General features: G+C 36.2%; 1 protein-coding gene across 3 annotated transcripts; it reads right to left on the bottom strand.

Annotated features, from left to right (window-relative positions):
• Window positions 1-3,405: 3,405 nt before the first annotated feature.
• On the bottom strand, window positions 3,406-24,468 carry LOC109044211 (acyl-CoA:lysophosphatidylglycerol acyltransferase 1). Of its 3 annotated transcripts, XM_019061791.2 has the most exons (9): window positions 24,173-24,468; window positions 23,335-23,406; window positions 20,729-20,940; window positions 19,833-20,047; window positions 16,094-16,230; window positions 15,326-15,483; window positions 12,480-12,563; window positions 10,380-10,525; window positions 3,406-9,833 (listed from the first exon to the last, which is right to left on the bottom strand). In XM_019061791.2, exons 2-9 carry the CDS (start codon window positions 23,343-23,345, stop codon window positions 9,591-9,593), a joined length of 1,206 nt encoding a protein of 401 aa, XP_018917336.1. In that variant the 5' UTR covers window positions 23,346-23,406; window positions 24,173-24,468; the 3' UTR covers window positions 3,406-9,590. The 3 variants fall into 3 exon arrangements, with proteins under 3 accessions (XP_018917336.1, XP_018917337.1, XP_018917338.1); XM_019061792.2 differs by lacking the exon at window positions 12,480-12,563 and having other exon boundaries at window positions 10,380-10,537; window positions 24,173-24,467; XM_019061793.2 differs by lacking the exon at window positions 12,480-12,563 and having other exon boundaries at window positions 24,173-24,466.
• Window positions 24,469-25,217: the final 749 nt, after the last annotated feature.

The raw sequence follows: 25,217 nt of genomic DNA, 5'->3' as shown, positions 1-25,217 counted from the left end.
TGCCGTGCTAAGGAAAAACGCCGTATGAACATTTGAGCGTTGCCCGTGTTGCATGTTCAAAATTGAAGGCACTTTCGCTTTTTTCACCTCTTCGAAAATGCATAGGAGTTGTTGTAACACATGTACACCCGAATAACACATGTACAGAAACTGTAGGTACTGTATCTCAATCCTTTTACTAGAAAAAAACCGCTCTCTGATTGGTCAACTTTCAGGCTTCCATGCATGGATTTTCTTTTCTTTCCAACTTTTGAAGCGATTTCTGAAAAAATTGAATTTGATGGATATTCTCGCCGAGAACCATCCTTTTTCCGTTAGTATCATTCATCTCTCGCCCAATAAAACGAATTTATATTGATCGGATTTGTTTTCTCAGACACCGGGTTTGTACAAAAAAAAAAAAAAAAAAAAAAAAAAAAACTTTATTTTTTATTAAAAAATCCTGAAATAAATTGAAAGAAATTAACCGTGAACTATTGATTTACGTAACCTTGATTTTTCTTTTTGTAGTTTTAGGTTGCTTCAAAAAACTCGAGAGAGATTCGTCAGAAATCCGTCAGTGGAGGACATTCGTCGGCTAAGGTATGGATTGCAACTAAAATTAATTATCGACGAGTTGGCGCAATTCATCGGCAGATTCAGCAAATTGGCAACGCCAGATTTCCTCCATTTACACCTATGGGAATGTATCGATTCTTGAGGGGGCCAGGTCTTCCCACAATAATCGATTATTTAGTATAGGTTTAAATGGAGGAATTCAGTGTGGCAAAATTGCTGGATCTGCCTCTGGCGCAATTTTTCGGACTTAAGACCGGCCAGTCCTACGAGAGCTACGCAATTTTGCCAACAGGACGCAACATCAGTGTGTCTGCTAAAACTGGCTGGCAGAAGTTGAATTCTTTTACAGTTCTTTCTCGGTACCTTTCCAAAAATTCAGTACCTCATAAGCAGAAAAATTTGGTACTTTTTCGGTTGATTTGAGTTCCTACTATTCAGTTATATTTCATTACCGCTTGTTTATTTTTCATTCTTCTATAAAAATCATCCATTTGCTGAATACAATCCTAGCTTGAAGCACACTTAAACTATGCGGTCAAAACTGCAATGACGGCAAAGAAAAACCGATAAGGCCAGCGTGGAGGCTACTTCAAAATTAATCTTCCATCGTCGCATTGCTAAGGCGCAATGATACAACTATTCGTACTCTCCGGAGTGTGTAAGGTATCACTCCACAATTGAAGGCGTTTTCAAAACCACCATCTCTCCATATCGGGATTTTTTTTGTCGCATAAATAGGTAGGGTGTCTACTAAAACTGGCTGACTACATTTTGAAATTAGGAACTATAAATTCTAGCCCGGTTTAAAAACAACGTAAGCGCCATTAGTTTCCCTATGCACATGAGTGTTTTTCCAGAAGAGCCAGAATTTATAGTTCCAAATTGCAAAATGCAGTCCAAATATTACTTAAAGTACGAGGGTCGTCCAGAAAGTAAGTTTAACTGTTCAATATATCCTAAATTAAGATAGGAAGAGAAAATCTGTAAAACGCGTTAAAAAGCCACTACTCTAGGCTCTCTAACGCGCTATAGATTTTTAAATTTGACCTGATAAAACTCTAAAAAAAAAGGGTTTTTCTGAACCTACCTCCTCTCAGGGCCGGATTTACCTATACTTGCCGCCCACGGGCCGCCTGTATTTTACCGCCCCCTTCTCATCCGTTTTGAAACATCAATAAAAACCATCAAGTGAACGTGCCGGAAGGGCAGGGGTGCATAAGACGCGTTTACCTACTCGTGTTGGATACATTTTTTGTGAAAGCCCTGTCGACACAACTAGCAAAATTTCACGGAACTTTGTGCGAAAGTTAAGTTCCATAAACCTATCACTGTGTGGCCAAGGCCTTCCACTTATAAGAAATGAACGAAAAAATTATGAAAGAACAAACATAAACGTGGTTTAATAATTTTAACTTCCGCCGCTGCGCCGCCACGATGATAGCACTGTGTTTGGCGCAATGCGTGAAGTATTCATGCAGTCTTGTAGGCGCTATGCGTTTCACGCCAACCGCTCCTGACCGTACTGTGTTTGGCGCAATGGGTGAAGTATTCATGCAGTCTTGTAGGCGCTAATATGTGTTACATGCCGACCGCCGCGCAGAGGGCTTGTCCTTTTCATCTCAAGTACTCGTCATTATTCCTCTCTGCGTTGAGCTCCAGGCCAAATTGCGTGTTTAGTTCCTCTCTAAACTCGACTAATTAAAGATGCTGTCTCTTGTATCACCGAAAAACGACAAAACTAAAAATTACTATACTCTCAGGAAAGAGAGATTTCGTCCCCTTTTGGGGACAATGAGCCCGTGGCATGAAGCAACAAATTCCGGACCTTCAGAGGGAATTTCCGTACTATTTCAGAACTTCCGGACGGCCTTCAAATAAATAGCATTATTTTCGGACTTTCCGGACCAATAGACACCCTGAGCATGAGCAAGTAGTACCTAGCTTATGCACTTAACATCTGATTCGTAAAGGTCAGGAACAGCTATCTTTGAACTTTAATATTATTACTGATATGTTTGGATCAATCGCTTTATGGTGTGTCCTAAATGTGATGAAAAATGTGTTCCTATTTTTTTAATTTAGAACTGGCAAATACCTATGAGAGGGAAAGCCAATTGTTTAAATGATGAATGATCAAGTTTACATCTTTTCGCCGCCAAATTTATAGATCCTGATGCTCACAAATAAAACAATTTTTCAGACAAGTGAATATTACTAACTTAAGTAAGGCTCATTTAAGATTCCATTAGAGCTCAGTTGGACCAAGTTCATACTTTACTGTGCTTGATTTATTACTTGGGTATCACTGAGAAATAGGGAACTATTAAAATCGGGAGTTTTGAAAGAAAAAATATATGTGCAACAGCTAAGAACTGATGCCTTGTGTGATAGAAAGAGATGTATGCAAAATGACAAGAGAAAAAAACATTGATCGTGTGGTTGCAACAAGGAGCATACAGAAGCCACCTAGTAGTCAATTAAACTTCAAATCTACTCAAGTATTTTTGACCATTCTATAGGTGGGTCATTTTGGCTAAAGGTAGGTATTCCTTGGCTAAACACTGTTTAGCAGAAGCGAGCCATCTGTAGAAATGTCAAAGAAAAGGGTTCTATCTGCCTCAAACCGCCATCTTAACAGTTGAACATACAGTTTTAAAACTGGAACATGGCTTGAAGTAAAACCTCCCTCAAAACATTTATTCGACTTGATCTAGGTCAAATCTGTTCTAGGATTAGACAGGTTCTGTATTAAAAAAACTAAATGTAGAAGGTTCCATGTTGCTTAGTGACATCCATTTTTAACTTCAAGAGTACATTATAGGGAAAAAAATCACAAAACAAAATCAATGAATTTCACCGTTTTAATCGACTGATTTTAAAATAACAAATTTATGCAGGGAATAGTCAAAACTAATGCGCACATACCTATTGCCTGATGTACAAATATAAATTACTACTTGAAAAAAATAACTTTTGACAGGAACTCACTTAAAAATATACTTAAGGGCTAATATTTACAATTTCGACGATTAAAAAAATATTTGTTTTCTCCAAAAGAATAGACCATTTATGATCAAAGACACCACCGTAAGTCCTTAAATTGAAGACCTTCTTATAACTCCAAAATGTTTAATGGTTAAATGCATTTGGTGAATCCACATCTCTTACTGGCAAAGCTGAATGGGTGAAAATATCTAACCTACGGTAATAACTAAGCTTAACCGACAGGAAGAATAGTTCAGAATTGTTACACCTCAGTTTCCATGAATTTTATTTATGATTTATGAAATAGGGTAGACCTTTCCTCTTTTTACAACACACGATGAAAATAAAGGATAAAATTAATGAAAATATTTCACTGACCAATTTTGTCTACATAATTTTGTAAGGAGAGCAATTCCAGAGATTTCAATTCAGCACATTACCAAGCAACATATTTATACATTTTAAATTTGAAGAAATTTTTGTCAGAAATTCCTGAAACTTCTCATGATTTATCAGGTATCAATATGAATTTGATCATGAAGAGGTTTTAAATAACTCCAAAAATATAGCCTTGGTGAATATGGCAACTCTAAAGCTATAATAATTAGAAATATTCACGCCAGCCATACTTCAATAGTAATTTCTGATCAATTGGACGGACTTAGAGAAAATCAGTCAAACTACATCAGATGTCGCCTAATTTTCTCTGAAGTTTTATTTTTTAACAAAAAACAAAATAACATCCAATTGATTATCTCATGTTGTGCGTAGACACCTGGCGATTCACAGAAAAAAAGATTTAGAGGTTTTCTTATAAAATGTTTCAAATGTATGGAAACGCTACAAATACACCTGAAGAGGGAGTGACAACTCCAATCATTCCGCCAAAGTTGATGCTTGCTCAGACCATTATTATTCCTTAAATAGTAGCCAAGTAGTGAATATTTAACTATAAGTGAGTGTTGAAGAGAGAGAAAAGGTGCTTCGCTTAACATTTCTACTGGGATCAGAATTGATGATTAGGAGGAGAGCGTACCAATTCAGTAGAGATTTATCACCAAAAATTAATTTAAACAGTTACCACAAACCGATAAAAAATACATTTTTAAAAGACGATAAGAAAATTATTCAAAATGATAAGGACTAAATAACGGGGGTTTCCACTTCAAACATAATAATTCATCTTAGGAACCTTAAAAACCGCAAGGACAAGTTTAAAACATCATGCTACAGGAGACTCGCATTTAACTCACATGGTCATAAAACATATCAACAGAATTTCTGCCAAAAAAAGAGAGAAAAAACTAAAGACTAGCATTTTGAAATTATGACCGCATAGAGGGACATAAATAAAGGAAACAAAATGAAAATGTAACAGATCTGGAAAAATTCAAGCATTTAATATTGACCGAATTCAAAAACTGGCAGATCATTTTTGAGGTATCGCTTGAATACAAAGTCTTCATCAATTCAAAATTCTCCTGTTAATCAAAATGGACAAAGATTTAAAACAATGTTTCGATTTTATTGGAGCGGTTGATGAACAAGCTTGCAGTTTCCTAGAGGTAGAGGCTGATTAATGAAGTGAGAGAGGAGCAGAATACAGAGAGTAAAAAGGATTTTGAAAAAACAAAAATACAATCGTAGAAGAGTTAAAATAGATACACTCTTACTTCTATAAGTCGAAAATAATGACATGAATTTAAGGTTGAAGATCACGTCTGAAAAATGAATTTGGGCTCTAATAGCTTTCCAACAACATAAAATTATTTCTTCAGAATTTTATGAACTAAGATCGACAAAAAAGTGTTACAACGATGTTGCAGGGCATAAAATTAAATGCATGGGTTTCTTTGAGGTGAGTAACGGAAGCGGTAGAAAAATTTCATCAGAATTGAAAGAGGTAAAAACAATATTGACTGAGTGAGAGAGAGGGGGAAAAAACTTTGTACATTGTTTCAAAATTTCTATGTGACATAAATAAATAATTTGATAGCAACTCATTAGTTACCACAATTGGAAAAATTTGCACTTGCAGAAACAGGTAGGTATTAAAACTAAGTACACAGATAAAAAATCACGCGAAGTCAGATGATACTTGCAAATGAGATCAAGAAAGGCTGTAACGCAAGCGATGCTTGTATAGCAATGAAACTTATAGAAAACCCATGAAAGGCTTGAAAGGTCCCATGATGCTAACATTACACTCTGTGCTGCGCTGATACCACGGTCGACCCAAAAAGTTTGATAACTACAAGCATGAGGAAAATGGTAATTTCTTTAATCAATGATCACCTGATGGTAAACCATTAAGTTGCTTCATTTCAACTGTTTTTGGGAAGAATATCAAAGACCGTAACTGAGGGCCGATCTCAAAAAAGACAGAGGAAATGAGAGAGAGGAATTAAGGCTTCAAAATGAGTGATGAAACTTAAAATTTACGCCCAGAATTTGTAGGTATTCTCATTCGTTTTACAAGAAATGGAATGTCCAAGTATTTGTTGAATTTGCCATTTGTGATAATTCCTTGACAGATATCTATTGATTTAAACTGTATGCCGGTTTATCTGCTGAAGAGTGAAAACAAAAACAAAAAAATTAGCTATTTCTTTGAAAAAGATTAATTGCACTATTTTTTACTGCTAAATTGTCATAATTAAACATGAAAAATTCTGAACAAAAAATTTTTAAGATAGCTTCTATCCTGCTGACAACTGGAAGGTAATATTTTGCCGGGAGACAGACAATTTTCACTCAGGTTAATAGGCCAATTCACTTACAATTTATTGATTCAACACTTTTAGCGATTCGATACTCTTCCAAAATGATCAGAAAAATATGACAATGTACGAAATTACACACTTTTTCATAGAAGAAGTTAAAAAAGAGAAAAAAAGATTGACTTGCTTACTAAAGGGGATTTTTGGTACTGCTTGAGAGCCTTAATTCATTAAATTTGCCCCTGGTTTTATCTTTCCTCCTACATAGTCAAATATCTTTGAACACTGGTTACAGCCTTTCTGATAATATCTCATTTTCCGTATCCTCTCCTTTTGACAATAATTTAGACTTGAATCAGTCTCTTTAAATAGCTTTAAGACAAGATTGAAATAAGTGCCCGATCTAATGAGGAAAACTGAATTTAAGAACATAAACACCTATGACATGGTTAGACAACAGAAGTCGTTTTTTTAGAACGGTTTTAGTAGTTTTTGTTAAGGTTTGGATGTCATCATACAATTATAGCTAATTTGGATTTACATCGAATGACTTAACCTAAAATTAATATAACAAACAATTTCCTAATAAATGATTCTCTTCATAAGATCATGTTCACTTTTTCCTTCATTGATATTTGGCATGGAAACAGAGCTGAAAACCTCCTTTTCACCTCATTTTTCAAATGGAGCTTTTTGAGAGGGCAAATTAAACTTTCTCATCAACTCGTACAATGCTTAGATCATATTCGCTTCTGAAATTATACCCTAGTAATTGACCAGTTATGCACTTAATGCTATTGACCAGTTTTGAACGAGTATTCAATTTAGTTTTTGATGATTGTCAGGTCAATTTGTCATAGTTTTTAGTTTATTGCCAATGCTGAATAATTGGAATTTATGCAAATGAGAAGTATTATGCGAGACTGTTGATAATAAGGATCCACTTGTATGGATTAAAAATCCTTCAACCATACTTTCTCATTAACAGACTGGTCTTTCTCCAAAATAACTTTTGTTCTTCTTCTTATTTTCTTGTTTTCCAGACATCCAGCTCAAAAAAGCAACAGATAAATAATGGAGGTCCTGAAATGAATTTTCTTTCCTCTGATTACTTATGGAATCAGTTCAATGTTCCCAGAAGAATGAATGAATTCGGCAATTTTTTAAGAGAGGATATAGAAGTAGTTTTCTACATTCCGCCCTGCCAAATCGTGGATTGATGGAATAAGGCAGGAAACGAGGAGGTGCAATTTGCCGGATGAGCTCTGGCAGGATTGCTATTAGCAGCGGTTGAGTGTTGCAGAGTGCACAGAAGCGCTGTAAGAGCGACACGTTCATTAGTTAGTTATAGAAGTAGTAGTGCATACATAATTTTAGCCCCTGCAAAATATTCTATCATACAATTGGGTCACAACAAGTCAAAAGGTAGGGGTAGGTCATTGAAGTTTTGATAGTCATTGGGAAATCTTCTTTGTCATGATACACTCGAAAAGACTATGAGCATCGTAGCCATGGATACACAACTGAATAGCTTAAGGAACGTTAGAAGCCATAGGGCTGTGATAATAGCTAACATGAATGGTAGTTTCAACTCATCTACACTGAAGATAGAATCATTCTGTATTTGTTTTCTAGTTCAAGTTTGAAAGCAAGAGTGAGTGAGAAAATGAGACTTAATATTTTACAAGAACTTAAATAAACTTAGACATTTTATAAAAATAGTTTGGTCCAAAAACTAAACCCTGAACAAACAGGTCATAAGAGAGAGGATTGGCCATTATAATCATTTACATCTACTGATGAACGAAAGCTTAAGAGACCCTCGAAACTCCTTGTGGGGATAAGTACCACGATCGATTTCCTATTTATTTCCCCATTAAACTCGTCTACGGATGCTGATTAAAAGTCATCATTGCGCCAACTTTCTACAAACCACTATTTCCGCACAATCTGCGGTGGATCTTTCCATAATTTCTTGAATAAATGAAGGCAGTGCAACAATGAAGAGTCAAAGAGATCCCTCATTTCAGGACTTGAGAACGGGTCAGCTGTGCAATCAAGGAAATCAGGAAAACCCTAGCTTGTTTACATATTTTGTTGTCAGCAGCCACTACTGTTGAACGGCAGTCTTATCTTAGATTGTGCGCAAACGGGGGCTTGAAGAAAGTTGGAGCAATGATGACTTTTAATCAGCATCCATAGACGAGTTGAATACAATAAAAAAATGGGAAATCAATCGTGGCACATATCCTCAAAAGGAGTTGGCAGGGTTGTTTAGAGAAAATGTTGAAAGAAATCATCCACTGCTTGAAACAAATAAACGAATAAAAAAAAAAAATATCACTCTCTACCATTTTCCAGGTGACAAAAAAACGAGAAACACTCAATTGAAATTTGGGCTGAATGAAAAAATCTTTCTGGACTACTTTATTCCGATGAAAGCTGTTTTAGAAAATTGATTCAAATAAAATTAATTGAGCTGAACTAATACAAGGTTTAAATGAGCGATGAATAATACGAAATGTAATTATTGGAGATTTGCTCCTGTGATCTTGAGCGTTTAAGGATATTTAAGCAAGATTTGATTTCAGTTTAGCCTAATGACTTTTGTTTCAAGTTAGAAAAACGAAGGAAAGGAAACAGGGCATTAATCCTCCAAATAGAGAATAAAAAATTTGCAGTGAAAAGAGAAACATTGCTCTTAACCATCAGTAGGACTTGATGGTCCCCTCACAACAAAACTTAGGAAAAGGGGAGATGTAAAGACAAGCAAGAGTTTGAGAGGAAAGAACATAGTAGTCTAAAAATAAGTGAGTATTGCAGTGAAGAGAGAAGGTGCAACTTTTTAATAACGAGAAAATGTCTGCAGATTAAGTGTAAGCCCAGGCACAGCTCATCAACAATGGGCCAGCAGCCTCTGTTGAAATGTTTTTTGCTGTAAGTTCTTTTACCTGCAATAAATAAACTGCCTACTCAATCATGATTTGGTGTCATTAAGCAGACAAGATCATTTATGTTAGTTTTTTGGAAAAAACAAAAAACTGTGCATAGTTTTCTAAGGCAGAAACGGGTTTCTTCAAAGCTAAGCATACATTGATATTGATTCTTTGATGACACCCTGTTGATGAGCTGCAACTTCCCATCTAGCTTGTATCTGTCACCGGGTAGAGATAGAATTGCAGTGTGATAAAATATAGTTTGAAAAGAAACCAGAAAAACTTGCTTGTTTTTCATTGACTTGATTTCTCTTGATTTTTCCAACAACCTCTCAATTTTAAATTGAATTATGATTCTAAGAAAATAATGTGAACCCTAATCAACCAGAAGCTACCCATTGATCTTAGAAATAATAAATGAAATAATTATATAATGGACATAGCTAGACAACATGAAAAAAAGATGCAGTAAAAGGAATCTAAGATTATTTTGCGTCACAGGTCGAGGAGGTATAAGGTAGGCACTTGATTTTTGAGGAAACTCTCCAGAGGTGTAGAATTGTTCCAGCATTGTTTCTTTCTCAACCCATCGGTCAAGGAGCCACTTGGAAAATGCCTCTTCTTCTTTTGGAACCTGAAACATTCATGAAGTAGTTACTAACACATGGATTCCTGTAGCCTAAGACATAGATTCTACGATGTCATTTTAATAATCTTAAGTGTATCAGTTTTATAAAAAAAATTGAATTCAATTTTGTGATACAGTCTCCACTGAAGGAGTTGCAAATTATAATGTTGGGGTTTCAGTTTTTGAAAATATTCTGGGAAAGTTCCTCCCCCCTCCCCCCATTTCCTCGGGCTAAGGAAAGAACTCCCTAAGACCCTCCTCTTAAGTTGATACTCCTATTGAACACCCATCAAATATGGTGAAGCAATGCCACTGAACGCTACATGGTGATTTCTTACGGAACGAACACTGAAAATGCACCCAAGTCAGTTGCTTTGTAAGGCAAAAAACCAATTTTTTTTTTTTTTTTTTTTTTTTTTTTTTTTTCTATAGAGGAGAGATGTTTGCAGAAAATTATATCATTACTGGTGCTACATTTTTTATTTCATTTAAAAGGGGGGAAAAAGAGAATGAATTTGCAAAAAGAGGGATGGTAGGAAAAAATAATCTTACCTCAGATAAATGATATAGCCTATAGTACAGGAATGTTTGACAAGGGTCTCTATGTCCAAAGATAATGTGTGATAAGTCTATGGGACGTCCGCCAGGGTATCCTATCGTTATGTCTAGAATCCAGCTTAGAACATCTTCATTTGGATCTGAAAGCAAAACTAAGCATTTTAATGAGCTAGAATGGTAAATTACCCACACAACATATATTCTTAGAGAAAGTGGACAGGATGTTCACCGGAGGTTTGGATTGATTTTGAAGGATAGGAAGTAAACATTCACGTAAGGAACTTGACATATCTTAGAGGGATTTGCCTTTCGATCAGCTCAACAAAAAAGTTTACTTTGTCCCCATCAAAAATCCTACCTAGTGCTCTGAGATTCTGTACGTCATTCATGAGATATTTCCTAAAGAAGGCTTGGAAAATTAAGGTGTATAATGCAAAACTGAAGTCTGTCTTAACTCAGTCCAAACAAAACTGACATTCAATATTTTGCGAGCAACTCAAACAGAAACAAGAAATATGATAGACGCTTGATAACCTACATATGTTCAGTTTCTCTTTACAATGATTGTAAGTGTCAGTGACTGCATTTTTGCCTCAATCAATAGAAAGGCTGAGAAACAGTAAGTAGTGTCTCAAAGAGTCTAAAGTCACTTTCTTATGGAACAGTCTAGAGAGTTACGAATCTAAGTCTTAACAGATTCTGAAAGAAGTCATTCTCAGTCAGACATGGGAGACAAGTTTGAGAACACTCCTCTCTTTTAATTGGCCATTACCGATTGAATCACAATATAAGGGCTAGAATAAAAAAACTAATATAAACTTTTCTACTTCCGCACAGTCTTCTCATGACTAACTTACAAATCAGCTCCAAGAAAATTTAGCCTATGTAACTGGAGTAACTACATGATTGAAAACTTTTGTAGGACTGTTATATGATATTTTATTAGTAATAACCATTGAGGAATCAGTTGATGGGTTGGTGCATGATAGAGAATTAGAGGAAACAGATGTATGCAGTGGATGACCAGAGAAAGTGGGAAAAAAGAAAAGAAACAAGACAAACAATTTTAATAATCATATAATGTTTGAGGGCCTCGATATAGAGCAAAAAAGACAAAAATAGGACAGAGTGAGGAAAAAACAAAACAATTAGGGGGCAAACCAAAATAATGCAACTGAAGATGAAACAAATGAATGGATACTTAAGTCGCGATGAAAGCAAATGAACCTAGGAAAACTGCTACCTACCCTAGATAAAAAGTTGGACCGGAGTACGCAATTCGTGTCGCCGGCGGCAGTTGTCGCCGCGACGTTTTTTGGAATCGCGCGATTCCTATTTTTGTAGCCGCAGCACCTTTTTTCTGCCGCCGCGACACCGTTTTTCTGGAGCGCAAAAGGTCCAAAACACGTGCTCACTTTCAGTTTTCCAAGCGGCGGTCGCCGCCGCAGGTTGAAATTTGTCGCGCGCATAAATGCGCTCATATGACTCCGTGTAGTTACAAACCGCGCGCGCGGCAGGAAATCGCCGGGCGGTAGCGTGTTGGCGCTGCGGATGGTAGAAATTTGCCGACGAGACTCTGATGTTATTCAATCGTAAAATGATGGCAAAACTAACAATAGTTTAAGTATGATTGAAATGTTTGGAAGTTGGACTCTTTCGGCGTTTCCGGCTCAAAAAAACTCGAAATACTCGAAAAAAACTCGTGTTGTTGACACTCGAGCCGAGTTCGAGTACTCGCTCGAACCTAACCTAACTTTCGAGCTGAGTCGAGTACTCGATACTCGGCTCGACTCGACTCGAAATTCGAGTACTCGCACAGCCCTAATTAAAATCAATAAATTTTGAGGGCCTCTGATATAGAGCAAAAAAGAAAAATAGGACAGGAGAGGAAACAAAGGGGGGACAAACCAAAATATGAACTGAAGAAGAAACAAATGAATGGATACATTACGTCGCATGAAAGCAAAAACCTAGGAAACTGCTACCTACCCTAGAAAAAATTGGGGGTGGAAAAACAATAAAACTAAAATTCTATTTTCAACTTTCCATTGTACTTTAAACAGATGAAAGCAAAAAAAAACCAACCAGACTAACCTTTCATTGGACTGTTAGGATCTTTAATACATCCTGTGTCGGAGAACGACAACGGATCATGGTAGCGCTTTGCCAATTTTGCTCCTTGGGTAAGCCAAAAATATTAAAATATACATAATTTAAAAAATCAATTATGTACACAAGTTGGACAGTGGCAAACAATGGATCAGTTGCACTAGTCACAGAATCGTGTTTGATGCTCATTATTTTTAGATTAGCTAAAACTAGTAAGATCCATCCAAACAGGAACTTTCCATGTTCGATATGAACAGAGATATCGCACTTTGAAAAGCCAGGTTTTAGACATCACCCACCGCGGTAGTGACACACTTGGTTTCTTCCTCTTTTGTTCGATCAGTGATGCAGAGGGCCCATTGCTCAACTTCAACGACATTAAACATAAACACACGGTGGTAAACTGACTGATCGGCTAACCTCTTCGCGTCGAGGGCGTAATCTCCTGAGAAGAAGATCCTTGAAGTACGAATCCCTCTGTTTCTTGAGTTTGTTTATGTTTAATGTCGTTGAAGTTTCGCTTTGAGCCCTGTGCAATGTGCATCACTGCGCACTGACAGAATAACAGAGGTTGAAACCAAGTGTGCCACTACCGCGGTGGATGATGTCAAAAACACGACTTTTCAAAACGCAATACCTCATTTAATATTGAACGTAGAGAGTTGCTGTATAGACAGATCTTATTAGTTTAAATTAATCTATAGAAATCAAGCATCAAAATACGATTCTGCGATCAGCAAAACTGACCTATAACCAGCTTTTCTTCTTTGATGAGTGGGGATAGAAATGGACATTGAGGCCTCCCATGGCCTTAGAGGGACAGGAGTGCAGAAACTTACCAAATTGATAAAATGCAGATACATGCAAACATGGGGTACAATGCATGATTAAAGGAAGGAAACAGGTGTCAAATATAATATGTTTTAGATTTTACAGATTTTTCCTGACATTTTACATGATATTTCCTGATTTTTCACGTTACAAAATTGACACTCATTTGCTTTTACAAACATATTTATGAACTGAATCAAATGTTTCACTTTTCTAAGTGCTAAACTACATGTGGCTGAAAAATGCTTGATGCTATTAAAATTTCCTGATCTATGACTGATTTTCCTGATATTTTCAGGTTTTTTTTGACCGTGGACACCCTAAACATTTTTAAAAGGACCTTTTTCCTTGAAATTGAAAAATTTCGGTGGGAGCATCCTGAAGATTGCAAATGTGACCATGAAGAAAAGTGCCGAAATATGAAAGAGTGCTTACGCTTACTTTGCAATACTAATTTTCTGCACCCCTGTTAAGGAATTGACACTTAAACTATGGTTTTCAAATCAACACAGCCACAGATTAACAGATAATTTGCCATGCAATCCAAACACAGTAGGATAATATGCTTCGTGAGTCCTGAATGTCTTTCTGTGTATCCTCTCAGAGGTACATGAAACAATAATTAAACTTTGTGGTACATTTCACATCATTCCTAGGGCTCATTCAGTCATAAACAATTCACATTTGAAGGTTGTAGACACCAATGACTAAAGCAGTGAGCCTTAGACTATTTTAGCCATAAAATCCAGCTATTTTAAATGTAAAGCTGACATTGCCTTAGGAAAAAAGGATATGATCCTTTGTCAGAAAACACTGCCTTCTTTTGATGAAACAATGACATTTTTTCTTCAGTCTTCTCTTTTGTATTTCATGACTAATTCATCAAAATCATTAGGGAAGCCACTTGGAGAAGCATGCTAGGACGCAGGAATTCTCTTTTCCAATTAACCTTCTCATTTTGAAAATCCTTTATCTTTCTGATTTTTTTCATGGTACAGTGGCCATTTTCTTTTTCTTTTTTTCGCTCTGTACTTAAAATTATCCAAAACTTGGGAAATATCACTAAAGTGAACCTGCCTTTCTGCTTCACACTCAAAACCCCTTTTCAGTCTTCCCATTTGTGCGTTTCACTTGCAGGTTCCGCGGTCGAGAAGTTTCTTACATCCCTGCACCAATGGTAAAAACTGCCATTCTTCTTTTGGACTCAACTGACAATGTGTCAAATAGGATTTGCAGGAAGAAATGGTGCTTTTCAAAAGAAAGCATTGAAGCAAACAGTCTAATCAAGCATTATTTTGGGATAAGTAAGGTGAGAATCTTGGCTTTGGCGCAAAAGAGAATAATGAAGAATGATGACCTCACATTTAAGGACATTTCATTCAACTCGGGTTGAATGATCAGGGCAACTGAACGGAACAAAGCCACACTACTTCATCGATATATACTTGGAAATAAAGGACAACCAATGTTAGATTAACAGCATCAGAACATCATAGATGGACTGACAAAGTACAACTCATGTGACTCATGTACCGTCTTTGGAAAATGAGTAAATCAAATTGAGTTGTGTTTTTAACATTTTTATTACTGCAGATGAACAAATGCATTTTCTAGGTTACACACTTCATATACTATGCATGTACATATTTGTTTCACCGCTGCGCAATTAAATTTTTGCTTCACTATCCTAAATGTTGATGGAATGAGATTGGTGATATAAGCTACCTAATAATGAAGATATGGACTAAAATTCAGCGTATTCACATCAGAGAGTAAGCATGTTGCTGCATTACAGGCTCTCTTCAAAGTCAAACCTGATCTCGGCATTCACTAATAGCAGGAGTAAGCTTAATTTCAAGAAATATATAAATTTATATTTAGACAAAGAACTCAACAGAAATAAAACTGTTTTGTGTTCGTCTTGATTAAAATATTTTCCTGAATCTGTAATTAGTTCAGAAGATATGTAGTACTAAAACAGGAAAAACATAAAAACTCACCACGATATTCAAAATCAGAGCCAAATTTGTTATTGTTTGCTGTTGGTTGTTCCGATTCTTCTTTGTGCGTTGCAAGCTCATCCATTATAGCACGAATTGCACCCATGCGTGGAATTGTTACATGCTCTAGATGTGGTAAATTATTCTTAATTGCATACCTGAGGAAGAAAAAATTAAGAAAGCAATACTGTAAAAATTTTTGTCACAATCCTGCAATTTGAAAATTTTCTAATTTATCTCCCAATCTTATTACAAAGTATATGTGCAAGTAACATGTCAAAATTGGAGCATCTACCCCATCTGCTTTTTAAATTGTTTTTAAAGCCAAAAATTCAAATTTTTCCAGTTCAACACTTTAAGTTTCAGCTTTTGTACAATCTGATCATAAATCACAAACATTTTAAAACTAATTGAATACTTATTTATTTATTTATCTATTCATAGTATCAACGGGTAATGAGGAAACATTAGTAAGAGAATATTATCAACACAAAGACAGCAATAAGGTCGAGATAACCTTTGATGATACAAACATAAATAAAAACTAGAATACAATAATAAGGTAACAAAGTAACAAATTTTTTTTTTGTTGTAAATTCAATTAAAATATTCCACCAAGAAAACCATTCCATAAGTTTACGATTAAAATCAGACTGGATAGTAAAGTATGCTTTGGCAAAGCTGCAAAGAAAAATTAAAACTTGATTAAAAACTCCTTTTAACACTTAGGAAAGGTAAAGAATAAAAAAATACACAAAAATGCGATACCTCTGACTTGTCTCTTTCCGCTTCCGCAGAAATCCGCCCTCTGGAAACAAGACCATCAATTTCCGTTTTAGAGGTAGGTAAGACTCACGCAGATGTTTCCGTAATAGAAGTATTCCTTGATCTCGTTGGCTTTTACCCTGGATGAATAAAAATAAGTAAATCAGTTTGTCACAGGCAATGATAATTTTTTCACTCGTTACATTGTTAAAGTCAAGATACTTTCTTTTGAGAAGAGTCTCTAAAAAATGTTGCTACTTGGAATTTTTAAGGAGACACAGTAAAGTTTGAATGTTTGATTGAAGAAACAGGGAGGAGATAATTTACTCAATTAACCTTTTAGTTATTTAATGGATTACCAGTCTAAGTCCGTTGAATAAAATAGAGGTCCTAATAAAATCCAGTGAATTGATTTCACTCAAACCGTTATAGCGTCTTTGTCCCCTGTGATTTGAAAAGATCAGCCGATGCACATTGGGACGAGCCCATTACAGAAACGGGACATTCACGGTAAAAATGAAAATCATTAAAAGCAAAAACCAAAGGTGTAGAAGTTACCTGGAGGGTCTAAACTTCCAGAATAACGAAGATTTTAACAATTTAATTGAGGAATATTCAAATGACAGGCGTAGAGAAACGCGTGTTTCGGAAAGATGAAAAAAAGAGGTAAAAGCGCACGTATACAAATGTTGCTCCTCTAGCTTCCGAGATGATTTTAAATGCAATTTTTTGTTATAACAATTGAATACAAACATAGGCTATTCGTTTACGTCATTGGTGATGATTACTTTTAACTTCCTGGGGGTCAGAGAGTGAATTCAAAATCGACAAGTCAAAAAACTAAAATTCAAACTTCAATTAGAGTTTTAAAAAAATGTCCAGACTTGTCCAAGAAACGGTTTGCATATCGAGATTCTGCGTATCCTCAGCTTTCAGAATCATATTAGTTTTCATCCGACTTCTTCCGACTTTGGAAGTTACAAGGGAAAACATGAGCGCGGTTCGCTTAAAATCGAGCGCTTTCTCAGACCAATTGACGGTTGAGGTTGAGCGCAACGGGCTGCGTTGCTGGCCGCCGCGCCGCCGCACAGTGTGTCAAAACCCCAATCTAGCTGCTCAAAACCTCTTCACGTCTCTAAATTTGGTCGGATAACCACCAAATTTCGCACAGGCATTAGTGTAAGCTTGAAGAAGGTTCACCTAAAATTTCAAAACTTAGTCATCAAAATTTTCAAAATGGCGGCCATGTAAAAATCCTGTTCAAATCATGTAAAAATCGTGAAATTCCAACTAAGTTTTAGGCGCCTTATGTGACCTGATGAACCCCAAAAATTAGTCAAATTGTGTTTTTCGATCCAAAATAAGTCCTGGAGGATGTCTTGGGCTTATGCATTCCACTTCAAAATGGCGAATTTCTCATTTGGCCATCCAAAGAAATATGAATTCCATATTATTAAAATGATACGTTTCGGCAACTCTAAGTGATAAGTCAAAGATAATATTTTCAAAATGTTTGCCAGTAAAGGAAAATTTCGGCGAGCCCCCCCCCCCCCCCTTTTCATTTTCCTACGTTTCATAAACCATGCCCGAAACCTTTCCTCATTAGAAATAAATAAGAAAGTCTGTTTCAAATCATACAAGAAACTTGTTAAAAATACGATGCAACTTTGTATTTATGAGGACCCCCCTCCCCCTTCCATGACAGTATAGATAATGGGAAAATCGTAATGAAATAGAAAATAAAATTTAAAAAAATTGATCTGCTCGGGATTTGAACCCCGATCATGCAAGTAATAATGAAAGAAGCAATCAACTGAGCCACCACACTGTCTTATTTAGTATGGTGAAAAGCCTCATGATAAGGCTCACTCAAATCAGGGGACCGAGCGCGCGTGGTGGGATGTTGCCTCCGTCTCACTTCACCTGTGACAGCCTGTAGGGGGAGATCGCAAAACGCTGCCCGCTCGCTTTTACACTAGGAATCGCCGAACAAAATGTGCTCTTATTCTCAAGGTTGCGGAAGGTAGCAGTAAAACTAAAGACATTTCAAATCTAGATAGTTTTCTGAACACTCTCATATAAGTTTCATGGTGTTCCGTGTAGTTCCGCGCTTTTGCGGCTCTATTAAAGCCAGGAAACGTAAACAGTCTTGGGCACTGTTTTCAATGAGCAATTATAATACTTAAATAATGATTTTGGAGAAATCAACGGTCATATTTCCTTTCTCTGGCCTTTGGCATCTCGTTTCATCCAGAAATGACCCTTTTTCGCCACAAAGTACTCTAAAAAAAAGCAATACAGTGGCACCACTCCTGATGGGGAGATTGAGGTTGGAGGTTTGCCGGCTGCAATCCCTATCATTTTAGCGACCAAAAAATTTATTTTTGTGATAACCATGATAGATACGTAACCAGTGGGTGCCTGTGAACCCACTCTGACCATAAATAACACCATTTGTTGACTTCATATAAGGGGGCTTTTGAGCAGCTAGATTGGGGTTTTGACACACTGTGCGCTGCGTTGCTTATCAGCTTGCTGCAATGCTTATCTGATATCTAAGATACTGATTGCTATCGTCTTTTTTTGTAGAGCAATTTTTTATTTTGAATTTGAAAAGAATCGAATGATGTTGTGATGGAAACGGTCCTTAGAATCGAGGCTGAAATTGAAAATATAATTTCAACCAATGTAGCGACAGTTTGACAGTATCCCATGATTTGTATTCCAGCTTATTCGATGGAAAAATTTGCAATATATTGAGTGGCAATAAATCCTCATTCTTATGAACGATATCTCAGAAGTGCAGAAAAGACCCCTAAGAAACTCGGCGTTTCTAAAGTATGGAATTTTGCCTTGACATCTTAAGATTAGAGCTTTTGAGTGTCTGTTGTAGTGTTGCATATTTCGTATAATCAGGATTTTAGAAAATGGCGCTCAAAAGGGAAGAAGAAAAGTCCTTGATAAAAAACGGGAAAAAAGCATCTGTGTCAAAGAATGATAATATTTGGGAGCAACCTATTCGATTATGATTTTCGGATTCACTTTAATGTCTGCCCATTGATGAACTCATTCCCCTATAGTCAAATATCGATGCGGTTTTTGCGATAGGTAAGAAGACGGTAGGGGGGGGGGGGGGGTGGTGTGTTGTTTCTTAATAAAAGCATTTCTCAATTTCAGGATAAGTGAATTCATTTTCTTTTTCAATGAAAAAAAGCAAACGACACGTGGGTTAAATCTCTACCATAATCATGCTAATCTGTTTATCAAATAGATTAAAACAGAGACTTGGCAACATCACTTTTTGGCGGGATTGTCACCATGAACCAAATACTGAACATAATATTAAATTCCTTTTCCCAAAAAGACCGAAAATGTCAAGTTTTGAGAAGATCGGCGAAAAATTATCGTCTAATGGGCGAATGTCCCGTTTTGACACCTTTTCGTCCCACTGTGCGATGTGGACCCTGGAATTTGCTTGAGACACTTTGAAGCCTATTCTGCGAGAGGATCATGAGGGATCAGTGAAAAAATGATATGTTAAAGAATGTAAAAGAGGAAAAAAAAAGGTGTCATACAGTCGAAAAAACGAATGCTAACAGCATCAACCTCACTAAGGGAAGTTTTTATATACTTCTTTTTTTAGAGAAAAAGATGGAGAAAAAAGAAAAAAAATTTTTAATATTTGAGATGGATGTTGGAAATTGGAGTAAGTCTACATTTTTACAACACAAACAATTCTTACCGATAGAATAAAATGGTCCTCATGTACAACAGATACAATACCAAAATTGGTGAACTTAAATACGTAGTCCATGATCCACATGACAGATGGTAAAACTTTGGGTTTTGGATTTAATGTCGCCATCATCATTGGGACGTCCCCTGTGGACTGATGGTTGACTAGAACTAGAGTTCGATCTTCTAGACAGTGTCTTATGTCATCGCCCATTTCAACAACTGAAAAAGCACAGAAAAAGACATGACTGAGGGGAAAAATTTAAAAAAACACCTAAAACAAAACAAAATTCACTTGAGCAAAGTACATTTCATGAACTCAGTGGTGCGGATGGTTGGCATAGCTCGATGAACAACACTTGAAGTACATAATATACTATTCTTTATTAAAGTAAGCTTACATGGTGAAGGTGCTAAGAGACTCAGTCTAGAGACTGGGTGAGTTGATATGTATGCAGGTAAGATGATGAGTACGTACGTAAGATGACGAGGAGTACAAATACATATATAAAGTGGTCAAAGCAATATCAATATTGATAATCAAATGATTAGCAGCGATGACATAGGGTATCATTACAAGTCATAATCCTGGTTTTTCCGAAATAAAGTGAAATACTATTAGCTAAATTAGTGTTTGTTTATTTATTTAAACCTTATTGATTGGAAAAATCTATCTCCTTTTTCGGAAATTTTTTTTAAAATTTTTTGGACCCAGAGGCAAATTTCCAGAGTGCTTATTTACATTCTGCTCATATTCTAGACCAGCTGGCACTCTGCTCCCTGATGTTTGATGAAATTCCAGTGAAAAATCTGCTTATGAAGATCATAGATCAATAAGGTTATTAATTCTTAAAAATTATCTTAGGATTTTTCCATGATGTACTTATGCAGAAAATTACTTACTGTGATAGCCTGCAGACCAACTCCACAGAGTTACCATGGACAGTAACCAATGAAAGAAGAATCCCTCTATCCTCCAATATAGGGCGGGATGATACTTCTTCAGGGGTAAAATTAAGAGCATCCATATGCAATAGGTTGGTATACAATAGATGTTGTTCACGATCACAAAAGCCAATCGCAGCAAAGCTTTTAGGAAAATATATATTGATCGGCTGGAATTGGAAACAAAGGCAACATGAAAAAAAAAATTGTTACAATTGATTTAAATTATATCTATGAACTAGACTTTCAAAGAATGAGGTTACAATGAGGATTATTGGAAAATTTTGACAAATGCACCAATGATCCTAATTTCATATCTCTTATAGGTACTTTTGCGGTTGAAGTTCTGTAAAAAAACTGCCATTTTTGTTGTGTAGCTTTCAAATTCACAATAGTAACTGCATTGATGGTAACATGATTTGATAAAAAAAACCAGACTAAAAATTATTCCTGGTTTTTTTGGGCAACTTCCTGAATTACATATATTGAGTTATTTACACCTGTAATCAGAGTGGAGTTTTTCTATTAAAAATCTTCCTGAAAGCCCTCATGTCCATGGGGGGTCAATTAGTTTCATGAACTATTGCACAAAATCTGCATAATTTGCCTTCTTTCTGGAGATCTTTTGCAGATTTACTAATAGCTGAATTTACGCTAATTTTTTAATTGTTGGAGGATATTGTCGAGGGAATCATCAATTATCATTACTAGATCTGTTGAGGAACATACCTGGGTAACCAAAGAATGCCTGGGAAAGTATTTAAGACACTCAATAGCATTGTTCTGATTTATCAGAATAACAGTGACTCAAGCCTTGACTGATCTCACATACCAGTTAGAGGAGAAAGTGCAGGGAGAGGACATTCAGATTGGTACGGAATGCAGAGGAAGGTAGATGGTTGACTTGGAAAAGGAGGAGGAAATGAGGGCACATAGATTAGGTACATCGTTTAGGATAGACCAGCACAAAACCAAAGCAATTTATATTCTTTCCATTGAGAACAAAATCGGGATATGTTGCAATTTTATCGGCGCTAAAATTGCTAGGATCATCAACATCTGAGCAATTATCCTCGATCTTATCCAGATAAAATTGCGCTTTTATCGCCCGGCAATTTATCACAATATTTTTTTGATAAAAATCACGATTAATGGCGATTTAATTTTGATTTTATCGACGAAATTTGATCGCGATCATCGAACCAAAAATTGCAATATGGAGCAATTTAATTGCCATATATTGCAATTTTTAGTGCGATAATACCTTGATATATTGCCACCGATAAAATCGCTATTTATCACGATCACTGCTAATTGGGCATCGGTAAATTCTAAAAAATTAATCCCCATCATTAAATTAATAATTTTTGGTGAAGTATCTAGACCCATGACTTCAGTCACGGGCTTTTCGCTAGTTTCATATAAATGATGGAAATTCAGAACGACAACAGAAGCTTTCTAATTGAAGCTCCACTTCAAGAACAGCAGACCGTAAGACCCAGATTTCTTGCTTCCTCAGTAAAAATTTGATCCTATTCTACGTAATTTTCTATATTGTGACAGCTAACTTTTACTTTATTAGAATTTCATACCCCTATATTCAACGTTGTTTATCTCAGAATTGAGCAAAAGTTGAAAGAAATGTAAATATCTATACATTCAAGAGGTGGATTTTGAAATTTCATTCAATATCTCTTTCATTGGACGTCTCAAATTTTTCCCTCTTTCTACTTCTTAGGAAATATAGTTTCAAAGCAGGGCCCATGAGAGCAATAAAAAAGAATATTGACAACAATGCTTCATGAGGTAAATGAATAGCCACTAGTCAAGGTACGAATTTAGGCATTCTGATAAATGTTTCCTCTGTAAAATTTAAAGTCAAACACTATTTGTGCAAAGAAAATTACTAAAATTAACTCTTAACCAAGCTTCTAAGGTGCTAGTTAGCACTACTTACAAAAAATTTGAATTGATAACAAACCAGAGCATGCGTGAATTAAAAGGCGCACTACAGATTTTGGGGGCATCTTAATGGAGCAGTGTTTTTTCTCATCCCTGTGTTGTTCAAACAACATGGAGAAGCCGAGCCGAAGCGCTGATTTTGCAATTGCCATATTTTTATACCAGAGAGACTGTTAGGGGGGACTGCAAGGGGTGGAGGAGGAGATCAGAAGGTGCCAATTGCCTGATGATCTCTGGGAGGATAGGGGGCAATGGCGATTGGGCGTCGCAGAGCGCGAGGCGGCGCTATAAAAGCAACTTTATGTATGTAGACTGTTAGGGTATTCAACTCGTGTAGATTATGGTTTTTTTTATGAATGGGAAGTTTGAGTTTATGCATTGAAAAAAACATTAATAATTTTGTGAGGAGTGACTTCCAGTAATCTTTGTTGTACAAATCGTCTACGGTGCGAAGTTCATCTGAGAAGACATACATCATAATGCTTAAATTTGCACCTTGTCTTGTGGCCCATGGGAATTTAATCCTTAATTACGATTTTAATCATTTGAAAACTTTATGTTTAAACTTATTTCATCGATCATAGAAAACTTGATACACTTACAAAATATTCATTTTTCCATTCAGCGATTAGTTTCTTGGAATATAAAAGAGGTACTCATGTATTGAAGCAGTTCTAAAACAAAAAGAGATAAGAGGTCAAAACATGAGTAAAAATAAATGTTGTTAGAAGTTAGTTACAAAAAAAGGACACAAACATGATACTTAATGTTATTCCTTGATCACACAGCAGCCTTCAGAATATGAAAGATAAGAATCTGCTCGTCAACGGTCCGATGGATGGCCTTCATAAAAGAACACAATACTTTGTGTCCTTCCAGAAATAACATACTTGCTGTTGATTATCTTACATCAATGAGTACTAAGGAGAATGCATCAAGAACATTCGTCTCTTGACAGATCTCAAGAACACTCGACTATTATGTCTCGGAATAATGTAAACAGTAATGTTCATAGCATCTATAATTGCTGGTGTAACAGCCACAGCCGATGAAGTTTAGGACTAAGTACAGTTCATAGAGACAGTGAAGTGTCAAACTGGGTAGTAATCCGACAAAATCAAGTCCTGCTTGACCTAACCTAAAATTATATCATTCATTATAGGAGGTAAAGATCTATGAAATTTAGACAAGGAAGGTCTTACTCGTACGCATCCAATAGAAGCTAGACAAGACACAGTAATTTGTAGTCCATGATCGGATTTATCTTTTATTTCATGATAGCTGGTAACATACCGTATAGATTAAAGTACATGCTAAGTAACTGCCATTACTGAAGAGTTCGAGTACTTAGTAGGAGAGTAAGGTCAGATTATGAGTTCAAGAGGCTATTTGTAAAACTTTTATAGGTACATTGTACATTCAATGGATTAAAATAATTACCCGAAGTAAGTCCATCAAGGGAATTATCCCATTAGAGGTGTCACTGGTGAAACATGGATCTGAGCTGATAGGTTGAACTTATGAACTTTGGCCACTAAAAATTTTTTAGCAATACCCGGAGACAACTTTAGGGTGATGATCGTAGATGATATAGATAGAGGATGACCATTCGCAAACGGTAGAAATAAGGAGAGTTCAAGAACAGTCGATTTACATTCGTTATTAGCATTTGCGGCCATGCCAAGAAAAACAACACTTATCACATGATCTGACAGAAGCGCGGGACGAACATGTCGCTTTAGATTCACGTGACCTCTCTTTGACGTCCTTTAGCACTCAATAGTGATTGGAGGTAAGCGATTCGTCTAGAGTGTGACGTAAGTCAGTCCCCTGACGTGATTGGTTTCTTGATCGAACAGCTTTAAGCAACTTTTGTGCAATGACTGCAAATTTTGCCTCTATTTCGTGCACCTTATCACGACAAAAAGATCTTTGTGCATGCCCTTTTCTTCAGGGTTTTCCCCTTCATGAGGTGTATTTTCTTGACTGGAATGGGATACGAACATTTTCCGAACGCGCCCGATAATGCTGCAAATTGATTGCGCTAGTTTTACTGATAATGAAATTTTTTTACATCAATGCATTTTGTCTACATATGTAGACAAAATGCAATCCTGCCAAGCTACTAACTATCCCAACTACATGGATAAACTGCCATCAAACACTGTACATTTGCAGAAAAATTAACGAAAATGTAATCCTAATTGATCAGATTTACATGGTTTATTGTATGCCAGAAGAAAAGGAAGTTTATTCGGTGCAGTCAGCTTCCGCGGTCTTTTTTGCACTTCAGACACGTTTGGGTTCACGTTCATGAGACCATTTAGCCATTTACCAACAAGTCTGATTTCCCAGGACACTTAAATCTGTAAATGGCCGCATGATGTGGTAAACTGATGCAAATTTCTCGCTGAAATGTGGATAAATTTCTCTTTAAAATACCGAGAATACATAATGGGGCGGCTGAGACTCCGCAGTTGAAATC

The sequence above is a fragment of the Bemisia tabaci genome, chromosome 3, assembly GCF_918797505.1.
Source record: "Bemisia tabaci chromosome 3, PGI_BMITA_v3".
NCBI lineage: Eukaryota > Metazoa > Arthropoda > Insecta > Hemiptera > Aleyrodidae > Bemisia > Bemisia tabaci.
This window is presented reverse-complemented; position numbering and strand designations above follow the sequence as displayed.

Excerpts from the sequence above, each read along its gene's own strand:
- LOC109044211 (XM_019061791.2), bottom strand. Across the intron at positions 20,048-20,728 it reads TTGGTCTGCAGGCTATCACA|TTGTTGAAATGGGCGATGAC; the intron begins GTAAGTAATTTT and ends GTGCTTTTTCAG. Across the intron at positions 16,231-19,832 it reads AGGACCATTTTATTCTATCG|GGTAAAAGCCAACGAGATCA; the intron begins GTAAGAATTGTT and ends TTATTCATCCAG.